The sequence below is a fragment of the Phoxinus phoxinus genome, assembly GCF_949152265.1.
Source record: "Phoxinus phoxinus genome assembly, chromosome: 7".
Classification (NCBI taxonomy): Eukaryota; Metazoa; Chordata; class Actinopteri; order Cypriniformes; family Leuciscidae; genus Phoxinus; species Phoxinus phoxinus.
Genome location: NC_136882.1, coordinates 37884897 through 37903341, shown reverse-complemented (window position 1 = coordinate 37903341; position 18445 = coordinate 37884897). Strand labels below are relative to the sequence as shown.

The 18445-nt window shown below is 37.1% G+C and overlaps 1 protein-coding gene across 1 annotated transcript; it reads left to right on the top strand.

Annotated features, from left to right (window-relative positions):
- Nucleotides 1-8289: 8289 nt before the first annotated feature.
- Nucleotides 8290-18309, top strand: LOC307001284 (proteinase-activated receptor 1-like). The gene is made up of 8 exons (XM_079617580.1): nt 8290-8440; nt 11390-11455; nt 11681-11752; nt 12066-12128; nt 12367-12438; nt 13241-13312; nt 14913-14972; nt 16043-18309. Exons 1-8 carry the CDS (start codon nt 8383-8385, stop codon nt 17026-17028), a joined length of 1449 nt encoding a protein of 482 aa, XP_079473706.1. The 5' UTR covers nt 8290-8382; the 3' UTR covers nt 17029-18309.
- The last annotated feature ends 136 nt before the right edge of the window (nt 18310-18445 follow it).

Below are 18445 nucleotides of genomic sequence, written 5' to 3'. Positions count from 1 at the left end.
GGGAACCATAGACAGTATCATAGATATTATATAGAGACTAGATGCCCTATTGGCTGCTGGGCACCGAGAAATACGGCCGCCATCTTAAACCGGTCGTACTCCTAGTTTCGTTGCTTAGCAGCAGTCAGATTCCAGAGCACTGTGGAGCATTTCCTGTTCTAATCGGCGGACCAGCGCAAATAGGGCCCGGGATTACTTTTAACAAGTACATTTTAACATTACCGTACTTTTGGTTGTATTTTGTGAATAGAATATTACCAGATAATTGAGGAGGAGCAAGCTTCTTTGATATTACTGTACTGAAATCGTAGCCAGCTAACGTTAGCTAGGCTATGTTTACTGCATCACTCGGCATGGAGAGGTTGGGTAAAGTAATAATTACAAGAGCTTCTCGGTTATCAGATACACGCATTCAATGGCCCTGTAGTATAAACATATATAAATATAGGTTATTTGTGTTTGCGCATGTGATATCAGGAAGCAATGTAACGTTAATAACGTTAACGTTAAGTTACCTGTGTAATACACACATGACGGCGTCGGCGATGCGCAAATCGAGTGTGTGTGTGTGTGTGTGTGTCACAAATCATTATTGTTTCTTCAACTTATTAAAATATCTTACTTTACTGCAACTCTGTTTCTGCTTCTTTATCATATTTATAGTGTGTGATTCATAAAATACCGGTACCTTAGGCTTATATCCTACATCACATATTATGATTTTGGACGTCTGGTCACTTTATATCTTATATCAGAATATTATATTACTGTTAAGCCTACTATGAATATTAAAATATGCCGAAACATGTGTTCTGTATCATAGCTACATGAATGACATTTGCAGAAAAAAAACCCGCATGAAAATCAGTTCGGTCTTCGGTGAGTTATGATTAATTAAATGCGCTGACAGCTCATTGCACCGGCCATACAGATGACACTGAGTGGAGCGGGTGACCGGTTTAAGATGGCGGCCCCACGGCTCGACCGCGCTAATAGGCAGTAGCGGTCGATAGGGCGTCTATCTATATGATGTCTATGGACAGTATATAAACTGGACACAGCGACCCTATAGGTTTCAACGGAGAGCAGTGAAGTCAATTAGAAGCACTTACTTCCTGATCGCAAGGCGAACTGCGCAGGCTCAAACTGAGCTTGACGACGTAGATGTGACGTGAGCAACCTGTAGGTCTTCTAGTAGCTGTGCCGAGAGAAATCTGAATCATTCCCTTCCGAATCTCGCAGAGACGGAGAGCGTGGGTATTAGCTGTACATGAGCTAGCAACGGGAGCAACTTTATCACTCTCTATGGGCTTCTCCCTTGACTTTATGCCTCCACGTCCTCCCGATTGCTTGCGAGCTTCTCTGCCTGTCCATACGGTAATTTTTCGACTTGTGCGACAGAGTCGCGCGGGTATGACGCAATCGTTAGCCTGTTTTTACAAAAACTGCTTCTACGGGGCCATAACGTAAGATACAAGGTAATGGAGCCTTTTATACATTTTCGTGTTTCTTTAGAAATAAACAATGGACAAACGGTGTCTTTAAACGCCTCAGATGTAAAGTTATTCGCTGTCAAAGTGACGCCAAAATGAATGGGAGTCAATGGAATGCTAACAGCAGGTGGGGGTCCGCTAGCCAATGGCGGCGCCCAGGTCGGCTTCAATATCTTTCGGAACACTGCCCCCCTGCAGGGAACAGATAAAAGCAAAAGCTGCAGATCCCAGATATATAAACCTCCATGTGTCTCGTATCATATCCATCATGTTTGCAGAAAATAGTTCATCTTTAGACGATTATAAAGAAAAAGTGAGTTAAAACGTATAGCCTACTCTGAGTTGATTTACCCTGAGATGGGAAGCTGAATTGAGTTAGTTTAATCAACTCTGAGAAGGTTTACTCTGAGTTAAGCGCGTGCACTATAGACATAATAAATACTATATAATATAATGTATTTATTCTGTCTATGGCGTGCACCACGACTATGAACCATAGACATGTGGTATAAAGGCTAGATGGCTTACCGGCGCTGAGAGCCAATGGGACCCGACGACGTCACACGGCGGCCATCTTAGGACAGGACCGCTCGTCCAGTTATAACATTAAAGTCTATTGTGCATGTAGTGCTGAAATAACTATATTTTGCTCAATTTTCAACCGATTTTCAAACGGCTTGGTGTGTCATAAACGTCAGGGATGCCATGAAACACACAGCTACGCTGCAATGTTAAGCGTTTCTCAAAACGTGAAGCTACAATTTAAACATCGGCATCTGCACAAATCATAGCCACGTTAATAAGGTTTGTAATAAACCAAACCGTTTGTAAATCCGTCAAGAATTCAGCAAGTTACGAGCATTTGTCACTCACCTTCCGTCCACAGCAGCAGGGAGCAGCAGCGCAGTCACCTGACCTAAGATGGCCGCCAAGTTGACGACACAGCTGACTCCGCCTTGAGCCATCTAGCCTTTATACATGTCTATGGAAGAAACCACGGCAATGGATTGTGTATCCTGCAAAGATGGCGACGCCTTCCCGCAATGCAACGCTACGTTAGTTTAATCAACTCTGAGTAGGTTTACTCTGAGTTAAGCGCGTGCACTATAGACATAATAAATACTATATAATATAATGTATTTATTCTGTCTATGGCGTGCACCACAACTATGAAAAGCCACGATCAATGGAGCTCCGAAATTACGATTCAGCGTGGCAACACCCGTTTATATACTGTCTATGGCAACACCCGACAAAAAGACGTCTACATACTTCCGAGTCATGGTCAATACACAAGTATAATTCTTAATCACTGTTATATTATCAGGTGAAAACTGACAGAAAGGTAAGTTATTGAACTAATAGGCTACTCAAAAAAGAAAAGAAAAAAAAAAGCAGCAACTAAAAATTAGCAATAAATTCATAATTAAATCAATTAAATCTGTAAGCAGGTTCATGGCTGTAGGCTACATGACTTTACAACCATTTGACATATTAAATTAATATAATTCAGTGTCTATTTCAATGTGCAGCCGCTGTTTCCACACAGTAGCTAGGCTATGTGCTCTTATGTTCTCTAATTATTATTATGTATTTAACAGCTGTGGTGGTGGTGACGGCATATATATTGGACTATTCCTTCCATTCATACAGTAATCTATTTCATTCCCGATGATGGGAATATGCATGTCATCAATGCATCCAACCACATTGGAAAAAATGAAATTATAATTATTAGGTTTACTTTAAGTTTCAGAGGTCACATCAAGATGTTATCATCATTTATCAGATTAGCTTAATTTAACCCGATTTAGAACTTCTCTTTTGACGGATCGCTTGGGTTTGTGTCCAGGAAACAACACACAAACTCTCAGAAAGAGCATGAGAATGTTATATAGATGTTATATAGAAAAATGTGCAATGAATGAATGTACTGCACTGCAAAAAAATGCTTTTCTTACTTAGCATTTTTGTTGCAATATCTAAAGATGATTAAATCCAGATGCATTAACTAAAAGAAAAAAACTCGGGTTTACATAAGAAAACCTGCTCCCGACCAGGTTCACAGAGATAGGCTAAGTTATACAATGGTAACTGACGGTGAAACTCGAAAAATTAGAATATCGTGCAAAAGTTCATTTATGACCCTTTAGGGATTAATGAAGCATTTAGAAGTTACTATAAAAAACTCTATAGTTCAGAATGCTCATCAAATTTGGATACACAGACTCAATTTTTAGATAGACTAAATATAGCCTACCACAGATTTCAATTGAAGAAAAAAACAAATTGGATGAAGACCTCACATTACAGGAAATTGGAGAACCCATTGATTCTATGAAACCAGGAAAAGCTGCGGGTCCAGACGGGCTTCCTATAGAAATTTATAAGAAGTTCAAAAAAAAGTTATTAACCCCCTTTTTGGAAATGATAGTGGAGGCCTATCATCAAGGCCTTCTTCCTACATCAATGAGAGGAGCTTTAATCACTTTATTACCAAAACCAGGAAAATCAAACACAAAGTGTGAAAATATGCGGCCAATTAGCTTGTTAAATTCTGATACAAAATATGTAAAGTTCTAGCTAAGAGGTTAGAAGGTATTCTACCAAATTTAATAGGAGAGGATCAAAATGGTTTCATACAACGCAGGCAAGGATTTCATAATGTTCGAAGAGTCTTAAATATTCTTCATGAACAGAGGAGTGAACGAGATACTGCTTTACTTTCATTGGATGCCGAAAAGGCATTAGGGTTGAATGGTCGTATTTGTTTGATTTGTTGGCTAGATTTGGGCTTGGTGAAGGAGGTTAGTCTACTTTATAATAGCCCTACAGCAGAAGTGTTGACAAATAATATGGTTTCAAAACCATTTAGCATATTAAGAGGGTGCAGACAAGGTTCCCCCCTTCTTTTTGCCATCTCCATCGAACCTTTTGCAATAGCGGTAAAAAGACATGTGGGATTAACAGGCATTAGGATTAAACAGATAGAACATACCCCCTGCACAAAGTTACCTCCAGATGACGTAGTTTCAACGGTGTGCTTGTCCGTCCTATGTCGGTATCAGGAGGGTGCAGACTGTGACGCCAGACAACGCATTTTTTCGACATCTACCGCACGTCTAATGTTGACATCCGTAGGACGTCCGTGTAAGGGTTATTTATAGTCCAAATGTGGTCGTTTGTGGACGTCTTTTCAACATCAAGTTTAGAAAAAATTTACGTTGTTTTTATACAACTTCTATAACTGTAGTCCCATGTTTCAAAAGGGTGGAGGACGTATTTTCTGTATCATTGTATTTACATTTATGCATTTGGCAGATGCTTTTTATCCATAGTGACTTACACACATTTATATTCCTATCAGTTCTTGCTTTCCCTGAGAATCGAACCCATGATCTTGTGTTGCAAGCACCAATGCTCTACTGTTTGAGCTACAGGAAAATTATATTAAACTGCGTCATATCACCTGGTGCTGAGACAATCAAATGGAGTTTTTGGAAAACGATCGTAAATAATTATTAATAATCTGTATTCATATATGTATTAATCATGTTGATATTTGTAAATAAAAAAATATTATATATTAATCATGTAAATTTCCTGCACCTTTCATAGACGTCCAAATGACGTCCAAAAAATGACCCATTTCAAAGGTCAAATGTTGAATGTCAATATGACGTCCAAGTTGGGTCATGCTTGGACGTCCAAATTGTGGACCTAGTTTGGACGTTGAATAGATGTCCAGAATTGGTCATGGACCGACGGACCCAATATAGACATGATCTGCACGTCTATCCGACATCCAATGTTTAGTGGGCTAGATCATGTCAATTTCCTGCACCTGTCTCAGACGTCCACATGGCGTCACAGTCTGCACCTTCAGGGAACCAAAATCTGACTTCCAAACATGACGTAGAAAAGACCTCATTTGGAGGTAACTTTGCAAACCTAGATCATGTCAATTTCCTGCACCTGTCTTAGACGTCCACATAACATCCAGAAAATTACCTATTCCGGCGTTCAAATATTGAACATTATATTGACGTCCAGGTGGGGTCATGGTTAGATGTCCAAATAGCAGACCTAGATTGCATGTTGCATAAAGGTCAAAAATTGGTCTTGGACCGACTGACGCAATATAGACATGATCTGCCTGTCCAATAGACGTCTGATGTTTAGTGGGTAGAATAGCGTTATTCGCCGACGATGTAATTCTTTTTCTAAAACATCTTGATACATCAATACCTGCTTTATTAGATCTTATTAATACATTTGGAGAAATTTCTGGATACAAAATTATTAATTCTAAAAGTTCCATTCTATTTCTAAACGAAATTGACAGACAGAAACCTGGTAAATATACTGCTACCTTTAATATTGTGGATTGTTTCACATACCTGGGTGTAGAAGTTGTACCAAAATTAGAAGAAGTTGTGCAAGAAAATTATGATCCACTCCTTGATAGTGTTAGTAGCTCTATAGAAAGATGGATGTCCTTACCCATATCTTTAATTGGCCGAATAAATATCTTGAAAATGAATATCTTGCCAAAATTTATATATCTATTCCAGAACATTCCTCTCCCTCCCCCTAAACCTCTTTTTCGGAGACTTAAAACATTATTCTCTAAATTCATCTGGAATAACAGAGCTTCCAGACTTCGTTTGACACTCTTGTACTTGCCTTATGAGAGAGGAGGCCTACAGTGTCCTAACCTTCTTTGGTATTATTGGGCTGTCCAACTTAACACTATTATGTTTTATTTTTTATCCCAAGACTGCCCACCATGGGTGGATATAGAATCTTCTGATAGCAAATCGGACCTGCCTTTACATTTATTTTTATATTCATCCAAATTGAAAGATCTAAAAAAAATTCCAATCCTATAGTTAGAAATATGAGTGGTGTAGGCTATGGTATGATGTGAAAAAGTTTTTATGTGTCTCCTATACCCAGAGTTTCCCTCATTTCAGGGTTAACATACTCAGAGTTTTTACTTAACCTCCTTTCTAAAACAGGCCCTGGGTCACAACAATTTTAGATTTATGCTTCTGTTGTCTGGTCACTGTCTTCCAACTTAAATATTTACATAACTCTTTGAATATTTGAGTCTTTTTTGATTCAGCATCTGGTTCTCTCTTCAGTGTCTGATAGACATTCCCCAGATAATAGCAACGATGTGATCATGTCAAACAGCCAAACACAACAGCAGTTCTCAGACTTTGAAAACTTGTGACTCGACCTTATACTCGCTATTGACTAATAAAAACCACTGCCCAAACATGTATGAGAGATTCATTTGGGCTTAAATACACAGAGAACAGATCAGGGAAACTAGACACATCAAATGAACTCATAACGACAGTAATGAACAAGTGGGATTAAATCAATGAACACATGAGTCACACATGAACACACTGAAAACTCAAAACAGAACTTAAACCGTGAGAATATGCCAAATGTGTTTATAAAACTCTCTTAACGGTGGTAAATATATGTTTTCATAAAGCAAAATCTGTTGCACCTCCTTTTATAAACACACTGTTCATAATAAAACTGACAGTGCTTGTTGGTTCAGTTTATCTCTGAGCACTTCTTGCTCAAACTTGCCTCGGCCCTGAGGAAATATGTAAGATCTAAGAACACTTTTCCCATCCTTCCTTAGGAGATTAAATCATATTTTTTATGTTTATCGATTATGATATAGCTACTCTGCAATTGCAAATAATGTGATTAAAACCTGGTAATATTATCTAATATTGTTATGTAATATACTGATGTTTTTCATTTCACAGAAGCTGTGATTATTAGGTTTATAGCTGAGCATCTAAACTGAATTTTTATATATATATATATATATATATATATATATATATATATATATATATATATATATATATATATATATATATATAGAAAAAGTGCACAAACACACAATTTGTCTTTTTAACTTCAAAATGTGAAAATTATTATAAATGTGACATTTGTAGTTTTTAAATTGTTATGAGAGACACATGAGCAGTAGATGCTTGTTTTAAAGCAAAATCCTTTTTAAACCAACTCGTCTATTACAGGGTTGAGAATAGGTGTTTAAATCTGAATATGCCTGAGGTGGGAAAATATTATTTGTTGGAGGTTTGTGCCTAATGATGTGGGGTAGGTAGGCTATTTAGAAAATGAATATGCAGTTTAAAAAAAAAAGTTGAAATTTTATGATTAATGCACAAGTCCCTACAAGTCACCCCCCTTTTTTTTTCTTTTTTTTTTACTTTACTCATGTTTCAACAGGAATAGATAGGCCTAAATAAGAAATAATTTGCTAAACTTTTAAGCAAACATTCCAGAATCAAAATTATTAATAGACACAGCTAAAAATAATAATAATACTGCACATACAAATTAAAAATTAAAATGAATATTAGACTGACTATATTCTCATCTACAAATTACACATTACCATTACACAGACAGCTGTATAAAAACATTGATACTGTCTTTGTGACTTTTTTTTATGGGGGATTTATTGCCCAACAAAATGTACATTTATTTACCAGTAGTTGTAAAAACTGTCTTTCCGCGTCCCGAGAGAAATGTCCTATGGCCACTCGAGTCTGACCTGGCATCAAATGAAAAACGTTTCAGATTCCATGCAAACATTATAATATAAACAATATCATATTTCTTTGTAAGTAATTATTGAGTTATATCCAAAAACATTTTTGTCATGGGACACTCCAAAAATAAACGATTAGCAAATAGTCTCAATAGTCTGTTTTTTTTTTTTTTTTTTTTCAGTGAAAAGATTCAAATGAACGGCTCTGGCTCGTCGCTAATCCACTAGTGCCTGAAGATTTTGGAGTAAACGTCTGACGATAGAGAGACAGAGATGATCATCATGGGGATACAAATAATCTTGCTTTTATTTGCAATTTCCAACAATAACGGTTAGTAGATCATCAAATCAATATGCATAAAAAGTGACTTGTAATTTAATATCTTGCTGATGCGTAATTTAAAGAGTTAGTTCAACCAAAAATGCTAATTCTGTCATTAATTACTCACCATCAAGTTCTTCGCATCACAAATGAAGATACTTTTGATGAAATCTGAGACCTTTCTGTCCTTCTATTGACAGCTATAGAGTATATTACACAGGTTTCTTGTATACAAACAATACCGGATGCGCGCGCATCCAAGAGGCAAGACCGCCATATGTTATGCCGAGTTCTGTAAAAGAACATTGTAATTAACGTAGATTTCGCATTGTTTGTAAATTCTTGTTGACTCAATAATAAACTGCAATTTCAGAGTTGGATCTGTTTGCTTGTGTTTCATTTGCATATTAATATAACATTATGTAAAACGTTAGTTAGTTGACTAGTATGAAATTGTCCAACTAAGTTTGCGAATCATAAAAACCTGACATACTCTATTTATTTAGGTTAGTTTACAGCACAACAGCTCCGTGTCATCTCTGCTTCTGCTAGATATAGCCGTAAAGAGTGTTGCTTTCTGCCTCTTAAATGCGCGCGCATCTATGTGATGACGTTGCACAGAAACCCGTGTATAGAATTGAGTACAGTACTTAAGTACAATTTTGAGGGATCTGTACTTTACTCGAGTATCATTTTTGGGGAGTACTCATGACTTTACTCAAGTACATTTGAGAGGCAAATGTTGTACTCTTTACTCCACTACATTTCTATCCATAACCGTGAGTACTGAGTACCCGTTACTTCTTCTAAAAAAATAAAAAATAAAGGAAAAAATAAAAATCTTGGAAACCCTCAATTTGTTGTTTCCCTCTCAAACGTGACTGGATTGTGCAGGCGCCACTGATTGGGACAGCCTATCAGCAATCAGCTTTCAGAGGTGTGTCAGAACATTGCTATATTGCCTTCTTTGCTGGTTTAGGTTTATTGATTTGATTGATGAAAAAACAGAGAAACTCACATGTACACACAATTGTTAGCTGAATTTTCTTGTCTGATATTACACATTAATGTAAGCTGAGCATTTGCTTTGATGTTCTTAAGTCGGCATGAAATCAAAATTGACCCTATTTACTTTGTTAGCGGATATTACTAGTCTTGTGGTGAACAATTAATCCGTGCAAGTTAATACACGGAAAAAAATTGTTTGCCGAAGTTATCTTTAATCAAAGTCTGAAAAGTTACTTCCGGGTCTGGAATGGTTCTTTTTCTGATGACATAGGCTTGACGGCTTGGGTTGGTTAATCGCTTAACCACTCCCCTCAAACCGTTACTCTGCTGCGGGCGAGAGATGGAGAGGAGGAGTGCTAAAGTAAAACCCTGCCCTGTGTTCAATATTCCCTTTCACTCGGAAATGCGTCACAACACTTGAGAAAAGTCGTTTGCAACTTCCGGTTCACGCGGACTTTAAATGTGGGTGCAAAAAATCCATTAAAACTCTAGCAGAGGTTTGCCAGAGCGTTGCCATTGTACTATTGCCTTGTATTGCCTTTATTTGCCTTTATTTAATGTTTATTATAGCAACATGGTAACAAGATGAAAATGACTTGATTTTACTTTAAATTCCTTTACAGTCTCAACATTAACATTTTTCATAACTCCATGTAGGACGTTTCTGTACATAAATGTAAGCACTGTGGCAGTAGTAATGCAATATTTCGAAAATCTTGTACTCTTGATACTCATAAAAACAAGTACTTCAGTTTACTTGTACTTGAGTAAAATTTAGCAAGGGGTATCTGTACTTTTACTCAAGTAATGAAGCTGTGTACTCTGTCTGCCTCTGAAGAGATCTTAAAGCTAATCCAGTTTGGTCAACAACAAAAAAAAAAAAAAAGACGTGATGGCTTTATATGATGTAGCCCTATTTGTATCAGCATGGGCCGCCAAGGGGGGCCGCAGCAAATTGGAAGAAAAAAACGCAACAAAAAAAAAAACGTTAAAAAAAGTACATTATTATGAGAATTGTTATGAAATAGCATTAAAATATTAATTTGTCGCATATAGCCTATCTGAACATTATACTTTTAATGATAATCTTTTAGAGATTAAGCGACCGGCCGGTCAGTCTGATATGTCGATTTTATGCCGGTCAAATGCACTCGGGCGGTGCATGATTAACCTCGCGCAGCATCAACATCACACGTGCAGACGGAACGCACATGTAGGAAACCTCGTGAATTTGTATTCGCGTATTCTTTTCGGCGTGCATCACACCGCGAGCAGGAGCGTAAAGCGCGGGTTTCGCTGCGCTGCTCACGCTCAATTAAAGTGAAAGCACACTTTTGATGGACAAAATAAATATGATTAGGCCTACACACAAAAACACACTACACATTATTTGCATGTCTAGTGTGTTTTAACAAGAACTGGAGTAGGCTACTGTATGTCAGAAAATAAAATAAAGACTTAAAAATATTTATAGATAGGCTATATTTATAAAATATTTATATAAACAAATATATAGAAAATAAATATTTGTGTGTGCTGTAGAGTGGTAGAAAATTGAAATCAGAATCGGCTAAAATCTGTATCGGCCGGTCAAACTCAATGAAAAACCGGAATGGCCTAGAAAATTGTAATCGGTGCATCTCTATAATCTTTCTGATTGGCTGGTATCAAACACCATCACATAATCTAATGTTTTATTTATTTATTTCTACATTTGCTGTAGCATTGTCGATGGGTTCAGTAACACGTCCTGCAAAAGGGCGGCCTTGGCCAGAATCTAGTGGTATTTGGAGGGCCTTGTCGTCGTGGAAATGTTTGGGAACCCCTGTGCTAGGCTATAATTGGTTTCGGATAAAAAGCAAAGCAAGCCTTTTCTCAAATGTTTTCTCCTAATTATTCTCTGCTGGTGTTATGAGAGCTTTCACTAACGGTCTTTTGTATTGATTACAGCAGCTTATATCTGCCTTCCGGATCCATCTTGCTACTCTAACCATAACTCTTCAACAGCGTATAACGGTAATATGCAACACAATCTCATGACCATTTGTATTTACGTTTTGCAGAATTGGTATAAACTCGTATAATTTCATTCATAAAAATGTTTGTAGGCTAGGCTACGGTCCGCTTACACCGGTGGTAATGTTTAGGGGTGAATCTCATGCTAACTTTATTTTTAAATAACTGTATGTTTGAATAGTAGCCTATATGACCTTCACTCATTGTGTTTTGTCTGGGTTACAGGTTCTGACTGCTGGCTGTGTAAAGACTATGTGATAGAAGACAAGAGATACGAGAGAAACGAGAGTATTCCAGGTGGGTCGCTCATAAACTGGGCCGGTAGCCTATCCCAGACAGCAACAGTGTCGGCCCAGATCCGGCCCACATCTGGTACACGTGGATTCCACACAGCCCAGATGTGGGCCGGATCTGGGCCGACACTATGTTGCTGTCTGGGATACCACTTCGACATAACGGCAGTTTCACACGGGACACGAAAAGTGCAAGTCATACATAATTTTCAACAAATTTAAAAGTAAAGAAAGCAATTTTCTCAAATGTTTTCTCCTAATTATTCTCTGGTGGTGTTATGAGAGCTTTCACTAACGGTCTTTTCTATTGATTACAGATTCTGACTGCATTCCGCATCCATCTTGCTACTCTATCCATAACTCTTCAACAGCGTATAACGGTAATATGCAACACAATCTCATGACCATTTGTATTTACGTTTTGCAGAATTGGTGGCTTATGTGTATAAACTTGTATAATTTCATTCATAAAAGTTTTTGTACTGTCCGCTTACACCCCAGTACTGGTAATGTTTAGGGGTGGATCTCATGCTTACTTTAAAAAAAAGAAGAATGAAAGAAAAAAAAATGTTTTAATAGTATATGACCTTCACTCATTGTGTTTTGTGCTGGTTACAGATTCTGACTACTGTAAGCGACGGTGTATTATTTTACCTATGATGGAAGCCACAGAGTTCGAACCTCCACCAGGTAATTTAAAGAGTTAGTTCAACTAAAAATGCAAATTCTGTTATTAATTATTCACCATCAAGTTGTTCCAAATAAGACTTTCCTTCATCTTCGGATCACAAATGAAGATCTTTATGATGAAATCTGAGACCTTTCTGTCCTTCTATTGACAGCTACGCAACTTCCAATTTAATGCTTCAAAAAGTTCATAAAGAGATCGTAAAACTAATCCATAATTGGGCAGTTTGGTCAAAAGTTTCGGTCCCACTTTATATTAAGTGGCTTTAACTACTATGTCCTAACATTGAAATTAATAATTTGATACAATGGACTTATTGTGTACATACATGTTTTTACATTGTACTTATATTTTAAAAATACCTGTTTGTAATTACAGTGGTAATTAATTTATGTAATTACATTTGTAATTACACAGTTGACCCTTCCCTTATACCTTAACCCACCCTTAAACTTACCCATACCAGCACACCTGTCCCTAACCTTACCTGTAGCACACCTCAATAGCAGCAAAAGTGTTTTACAATAAAACATGAACACAATAAGTACATTGTACTTATTTTTCGATGTAAGTACATAGTACTTAAAGCCACTTAATATAAAGTGGGACCAAAGTTTCTAAAGCGACGTGATCGCTTTATATGATGAACGGATTGAATTTCGTATCATACTTTGTATCAGCAGGCCTACTATAATTTGTTTCGGATACAAAGCATAGAAAATCTTTTCTCAAATGTGTCCAAATGTTTTCTCCTAATTATTCTCTGCTGGTGTTATGAGAGCTTTCACTAACGGTCTTTTGTAGTGTTTACAGATTCTGACCGCATTCCGCATCCATCTTGCTACTGTAACCCTAACTCTTCAACAGCGTATAACGGTAATATGCAACACAACCTCATGACCATTTGTATTTACGTTTTGCAGAATTGGTGGCTTATGTGTATAAACTCGTATAATTTCATTCATTAAAGTTTTTGTACTGTCCGCTTACACCCCAGTACTGGTAATGTTTAGGGGTGGATCTCATGCTTACTTAAAACATTTTTTTTTAATAGTATATGACCTTCACTCATTGTGTTTTGTGCTGGTTACCGATTCTGACTACTGTAAGCGTATTATTTTACCTATGTTGGAAGCCTATGGACCTAAGTTCAAAGTCGAACCTACACCAGGTAATTTAAAGAGTTAGTTTCAACCAAAAATGCAAATTCTGTCATTAATTATTCACCATCATGTTGTTCCAAACAAGACTTTCCTTCATCTTCGGATCACAAATGAAGATCTTTATGATGAAATCTGAGACCTTTCTGTCCTTCTATTGACAGCTACGCAACTACCAGTGTAATGCTTCAAAAAGTTCAAAAAGAGATCGTAAAACTAATCCATAATTGGGCAGTTTGGTCAAAAGTTTCTAAAGAGACGTGATCGCTTTATATGATGAACGGATTGAATGTATTTATTTATTTATAAACATTTATTTATTAGAGGATCAACCCCATGAGATGAAACATCTCGTTTTCATGGGGGTCCTCCGGATCATGTCCAAACAACTTAGAACAGCAAAACAACAGAGTAGATACAATAAAATAAAAATGAAATTAAAAAAACACTCACACACATTCACACGCACCATACGGACACGCACACGCACACGCACACGCACCACACACACACACACACACACACACACACACACACACACACACACACACACACACACACACACACACACACACACACACACACACACAAGCTCTCACTATCCCATTCCCCACCCATCACATATAGAGTAAAGTAAGCCACAATATAACTGACAAAGTTAACAATAAAATCACTATATATGTACACGTAGCCTACATACACAAACACACTCATATATACACACATACATAACATGACACATATCGATGCTAAATCTGAAATGCTAGAAACAAAGACAAGTATTCTGAAGATGTGTTAACAAAGCAGTTCGGAACAGAGGAAAAGACGTAAGCGAGCGAATGGATGCAGGAAGACTGTTCCAGTCACGAGGGGCTTTAACACAGAATGCATATTTCCCAATTTCTCTCTTCACTCTAGGGACAGTAAGGAAGAACTGTTCGTTGTGACGAAGGCTATATTGTGAATTATAAGGCACTAAATATTGTGATAGATAATATGGATATTAAAAGTAAATATATTCAAAAATGAGCTGAAGCCAATGATATTGTGATCTGGCTGAGCAAGCCAGGACAGCTGTTCATACATCACACAATGATGTGAATTATAGGGGCAGCGAAGGACGAATCGGCACAGGCTGTTGTATACCCACATCAAGAGAATTTCGTATCATACTTCGTATCAGCAGGCCTACTATAATTTGTTTCGGATACAAAGCATAGAAACTCTTTTCTCAAATGTGTCCAAATGTTTTCTCTTAATTATTCTCTGGTGGTGTTATGAGAGCTTTCACTAACGGTCTTTTGTATTGATTACAGATTATGACTGCATTCCGCATCTTTGCTACTCTAACCATAACTCTTCAACAGCGTATAACGGTAATATGCAACACAGTCTCATGACCATTTGTATTTACGTTTTGCAGAATTGGTGGCTTATGTGTATAAACTCGTATAATTTCATTCATTAAAGTTTTTGTACTGTCCGCTTACACCTGACCTGACCCCAGTGATGGTAATGTTTAGGGGTGAATCTCATGCTTACTTTTTTTAATGTTTTAATAGTATATGACCTTCACTCATTGTGTTTTGTGCTGGTTACAGATTCTGACTGCAGGGATTGGCCTATATATCGGCCTAACTACAACCTTTCACCAGTATTCTTGCAATAGCTTTACTACTAGATATATTCACAGCGATGATCAGCTGTTCGGCCGAGCTTCCGATGTTGTTACGGTCGCTTCTATTATAAGCCACACGCCTACATTTGAAATAACGAATTTGCAGGCGCACAATATAGGCTACTGCACTTATGTGAACGGCCCCTAAAGTGGTATCGTGTGTGGTTGTACCTGGGTAGTTTAAAAGCCCTTTTAAAATTAAATATAAAAAGTAGTTTAGGATTAAATAAAAGTACAGTCAAGTCTAATAAAACACGTTTATCTCCTGTATAGTTTGGTAACACTACAATAACCATTCATTAACATTACTTAATGCCTTTTCTAACATCAACACATTGAGTGAACAATATATTTTTACAACATTAATGTTTGTGAATGTTATTTAATACAAACACTTGATTGTTCATGTTTGTTCACTTCATCTTCATTGTGCATTAGCTAAATAATGAACAGATAAAACTTTTGATTTTAAAAATGTATTAGTACATTTTTAAATTACCCCAAGGAGAATAAATGCTACAGTATATACCTATTGTTTATTATTAGGTCATTTTATCTAATGGAATCTTATTGTAAAGTGTTTTTAATACAACAGTTTCCATCTCCGTAACAGTATATTCACTTTAATTATGTAAATTTAATCTAAATTAAGTTCCGGTACCAAAATTGGTACCAAGAACCGTGGATTTTCACTGGTATTGGTACCGAATACTGAAATTTTGGTACTGTGACAACACTAATATCGGCCTAACTACAATCTTTCACCAGATTCCTCCAAGACGTGGATCGTCTCAGGCAAGTCGGCTGACTTTCTCAAAGGCGTGATAGTCACACGCGTCATGCCCTCGTTCTACATCTTCATCATCCTCGTTAGTTTGCCCCTGAACGCTTTGGCCTTGGTGACGTTCACCTGTCAAATTAAAGCCAAGAAACCAGCGGTGATCTACATGTCTCACCTGGTGTGTGTGGACCTGTTCTTCACCCTGTTGCTGCCTCTGAAGATCCACTACCATCTGAACGCTTCAGACTGGGTGTTCGGTGAGGTGGCGTGTCGTGTGCTCAGTGCTGCTTACTACTGCTACATGTACGTCTCCATACTTCTGATGATGTGCATAAGTGTGGACCGACTGCTGGCTGTGGTGCTTCCCATCATCTCTCAAACCTGGAGGAGCGCAAGGAAAGCCACGTGTGTGTGTGTGCTGGCCTGGCTTCTGGCGCTCACTGGTACGGTGCCACTTCTCTCAATGAGACAAACGCTCAAGGTTGAGGATGTGGGCGTCACTTGTCATGATGTACTGCGCCATAACGACCCATCAAAGCTGTATTATGTGTACCTATTCTCCATTCTGTCCTGCCTCTACTTCTTCTTGCCACTGGTTTTCACCTTAGTGAGCTACTTTACTATCATATATGTACTCAGTGCAAAGACTAAATGCTTAGCAGCAACATCATCACCTTCAGGCATTCGAAGGAAAGCTGTGATTATGGCTATCGCTGTGCTGATTGAGTTTGTGGTGTGTTTTGCTCCAACCAATGGCATCCTGTTGTACCACTATGTCCTTTTAGCTACACGTAGAAACATCGGGGAGGGAGATTCATCATATGTTGTTTACCTGTTGGCTGTGTGTTTGGGGAGCGCAAGTGTTTTTCTGGATCCTCTTCTGTACTACTACGGCTCGTCTCAGTGCAGACAGCAAATGAGATCTGTGTTTTGGTGCAGAAAGGCAAAAAGAGCGAAAAGAGCAAACACATGAAATGCTATCACAGCTGCAGCACAATAGAGAACAAAAGTCTCTTTAAGTGTCACCCCCCTTTTTTTGAATATACATGAAAATGCACATTCCGAACTTAAATGGTTGTAATTCAAGAATGCAAGATTTCTTTTTCAAAGAAAGTAATTCAATTTGCAGATTTTTGTAGAAGTGAAATAAATTAAGAAAGTTTAACAGAAAAAAAGTTATAGAAGTTTGAGTTTATGAAAAAAAAAAAAAAAATTCATATTTCATATTTTATATAAAATATATATATTTCAAAACCCTGGTGACTCTAAAACTGCACAAAAATCAAAGCCAAAAATCTGAACAAGTTGTGTTTTAAATTTTAGGTTGATATCTCAAAAAATGAGCTTTTTTGAGATTTAGTTTGGGCGCAGTACCACACTTCGCCACTAGTTGACATTACTGCCCATATAAGGGCGCCTCCATTTCCATATGTGTTTTTTCTTTATTTCTAAAACATTTTCAGACCTTTTTTTCTAAAATAATTGAACAAATGCTATCTTTTGAACTCTTGGCATGAAAACAAACTGAGGTTTCTACCATTCTTTCATGATTTTTCATGTTCATCACTATTTCAAAATAAAGGACTGAACACCTAAGGAGTATGAAAATATTATTGTTGCAAATTGATAAATTACAGCTCCTCTCTAATTTATTTTGAAAATCTGTCACCAAATATGAAAACTAGAGATTGTAAGCTTTCAAATTATATATAGTTTGTCAATATTAGTTTAGGTTTAGTATAGGATATTACAATTTTAAATATGTAATGCATTTGGGCCCGTGACACTTAAGGAGTTAAAGATCTCTCTTAAAACAACAACTGCCATATTCTTGCTTGACAAGTTCACTACACTGTATTTATCTGCCAGTATTAACCGACATGGAAAGAAGTGTTCCTACATGATGTGTTAGTGTTCAATTTCCCTGTATGCACTCATATATTATTCAATTATTACTTATTTAACATGCACTGTATTGGCAATATAGCTAGTGAAGGTTTTGGAGCACTGTTTATAATGTATAATATATTATCTGTATATTATCATACATATATACCGGTATAATGTATGTCACCCATATCCATCTATATTAATAAATGAAATATAATCATAATAAATAAAACCTGTAATAGCCTACCATTTGATTATTGATTTGACATATTATGGTTCTGCATTTGCACAGAGGCTGTGATTGAGCAATCTTGTTCATCCATATGTCCACCCAATGTAAATAAACTATTCTGGTAGACACATATATATGCCGTTGTGTGTTTCATGCATTAGATATTTAGCTATTTCCTAAAGTCAATTACACCAAAACGTGTGCATATATAGGGGGGGGATATGAACTGGTGAAAATTATAAGTGATCTGGGAGCTTTTATACAGCTT

Bases quoted from the DNA above. Each gene is read 5' to 3' on its own strand.
- LOC307001284 (XM_079617580.1), top strand. From the start codon at position 8,383: ATGATCATCATGGGGATACAAATAATCTTGCTTTTATTTGCAATTTCC. The intron at 13,313-14,912 runs GTAATATGCAAC...TATTGATTACAG, and splicing joins CTCTTCAACAGCGTATAACG to ATTATGACTGCATTCCGCAT. The intron at 14,973-16,042 runs GTAATATGCAAC...ATCTTTCACCAG, and splicing joins CTCTTCAACAGCGTATAACG to ATTCCTCCAAGACGTGGATC.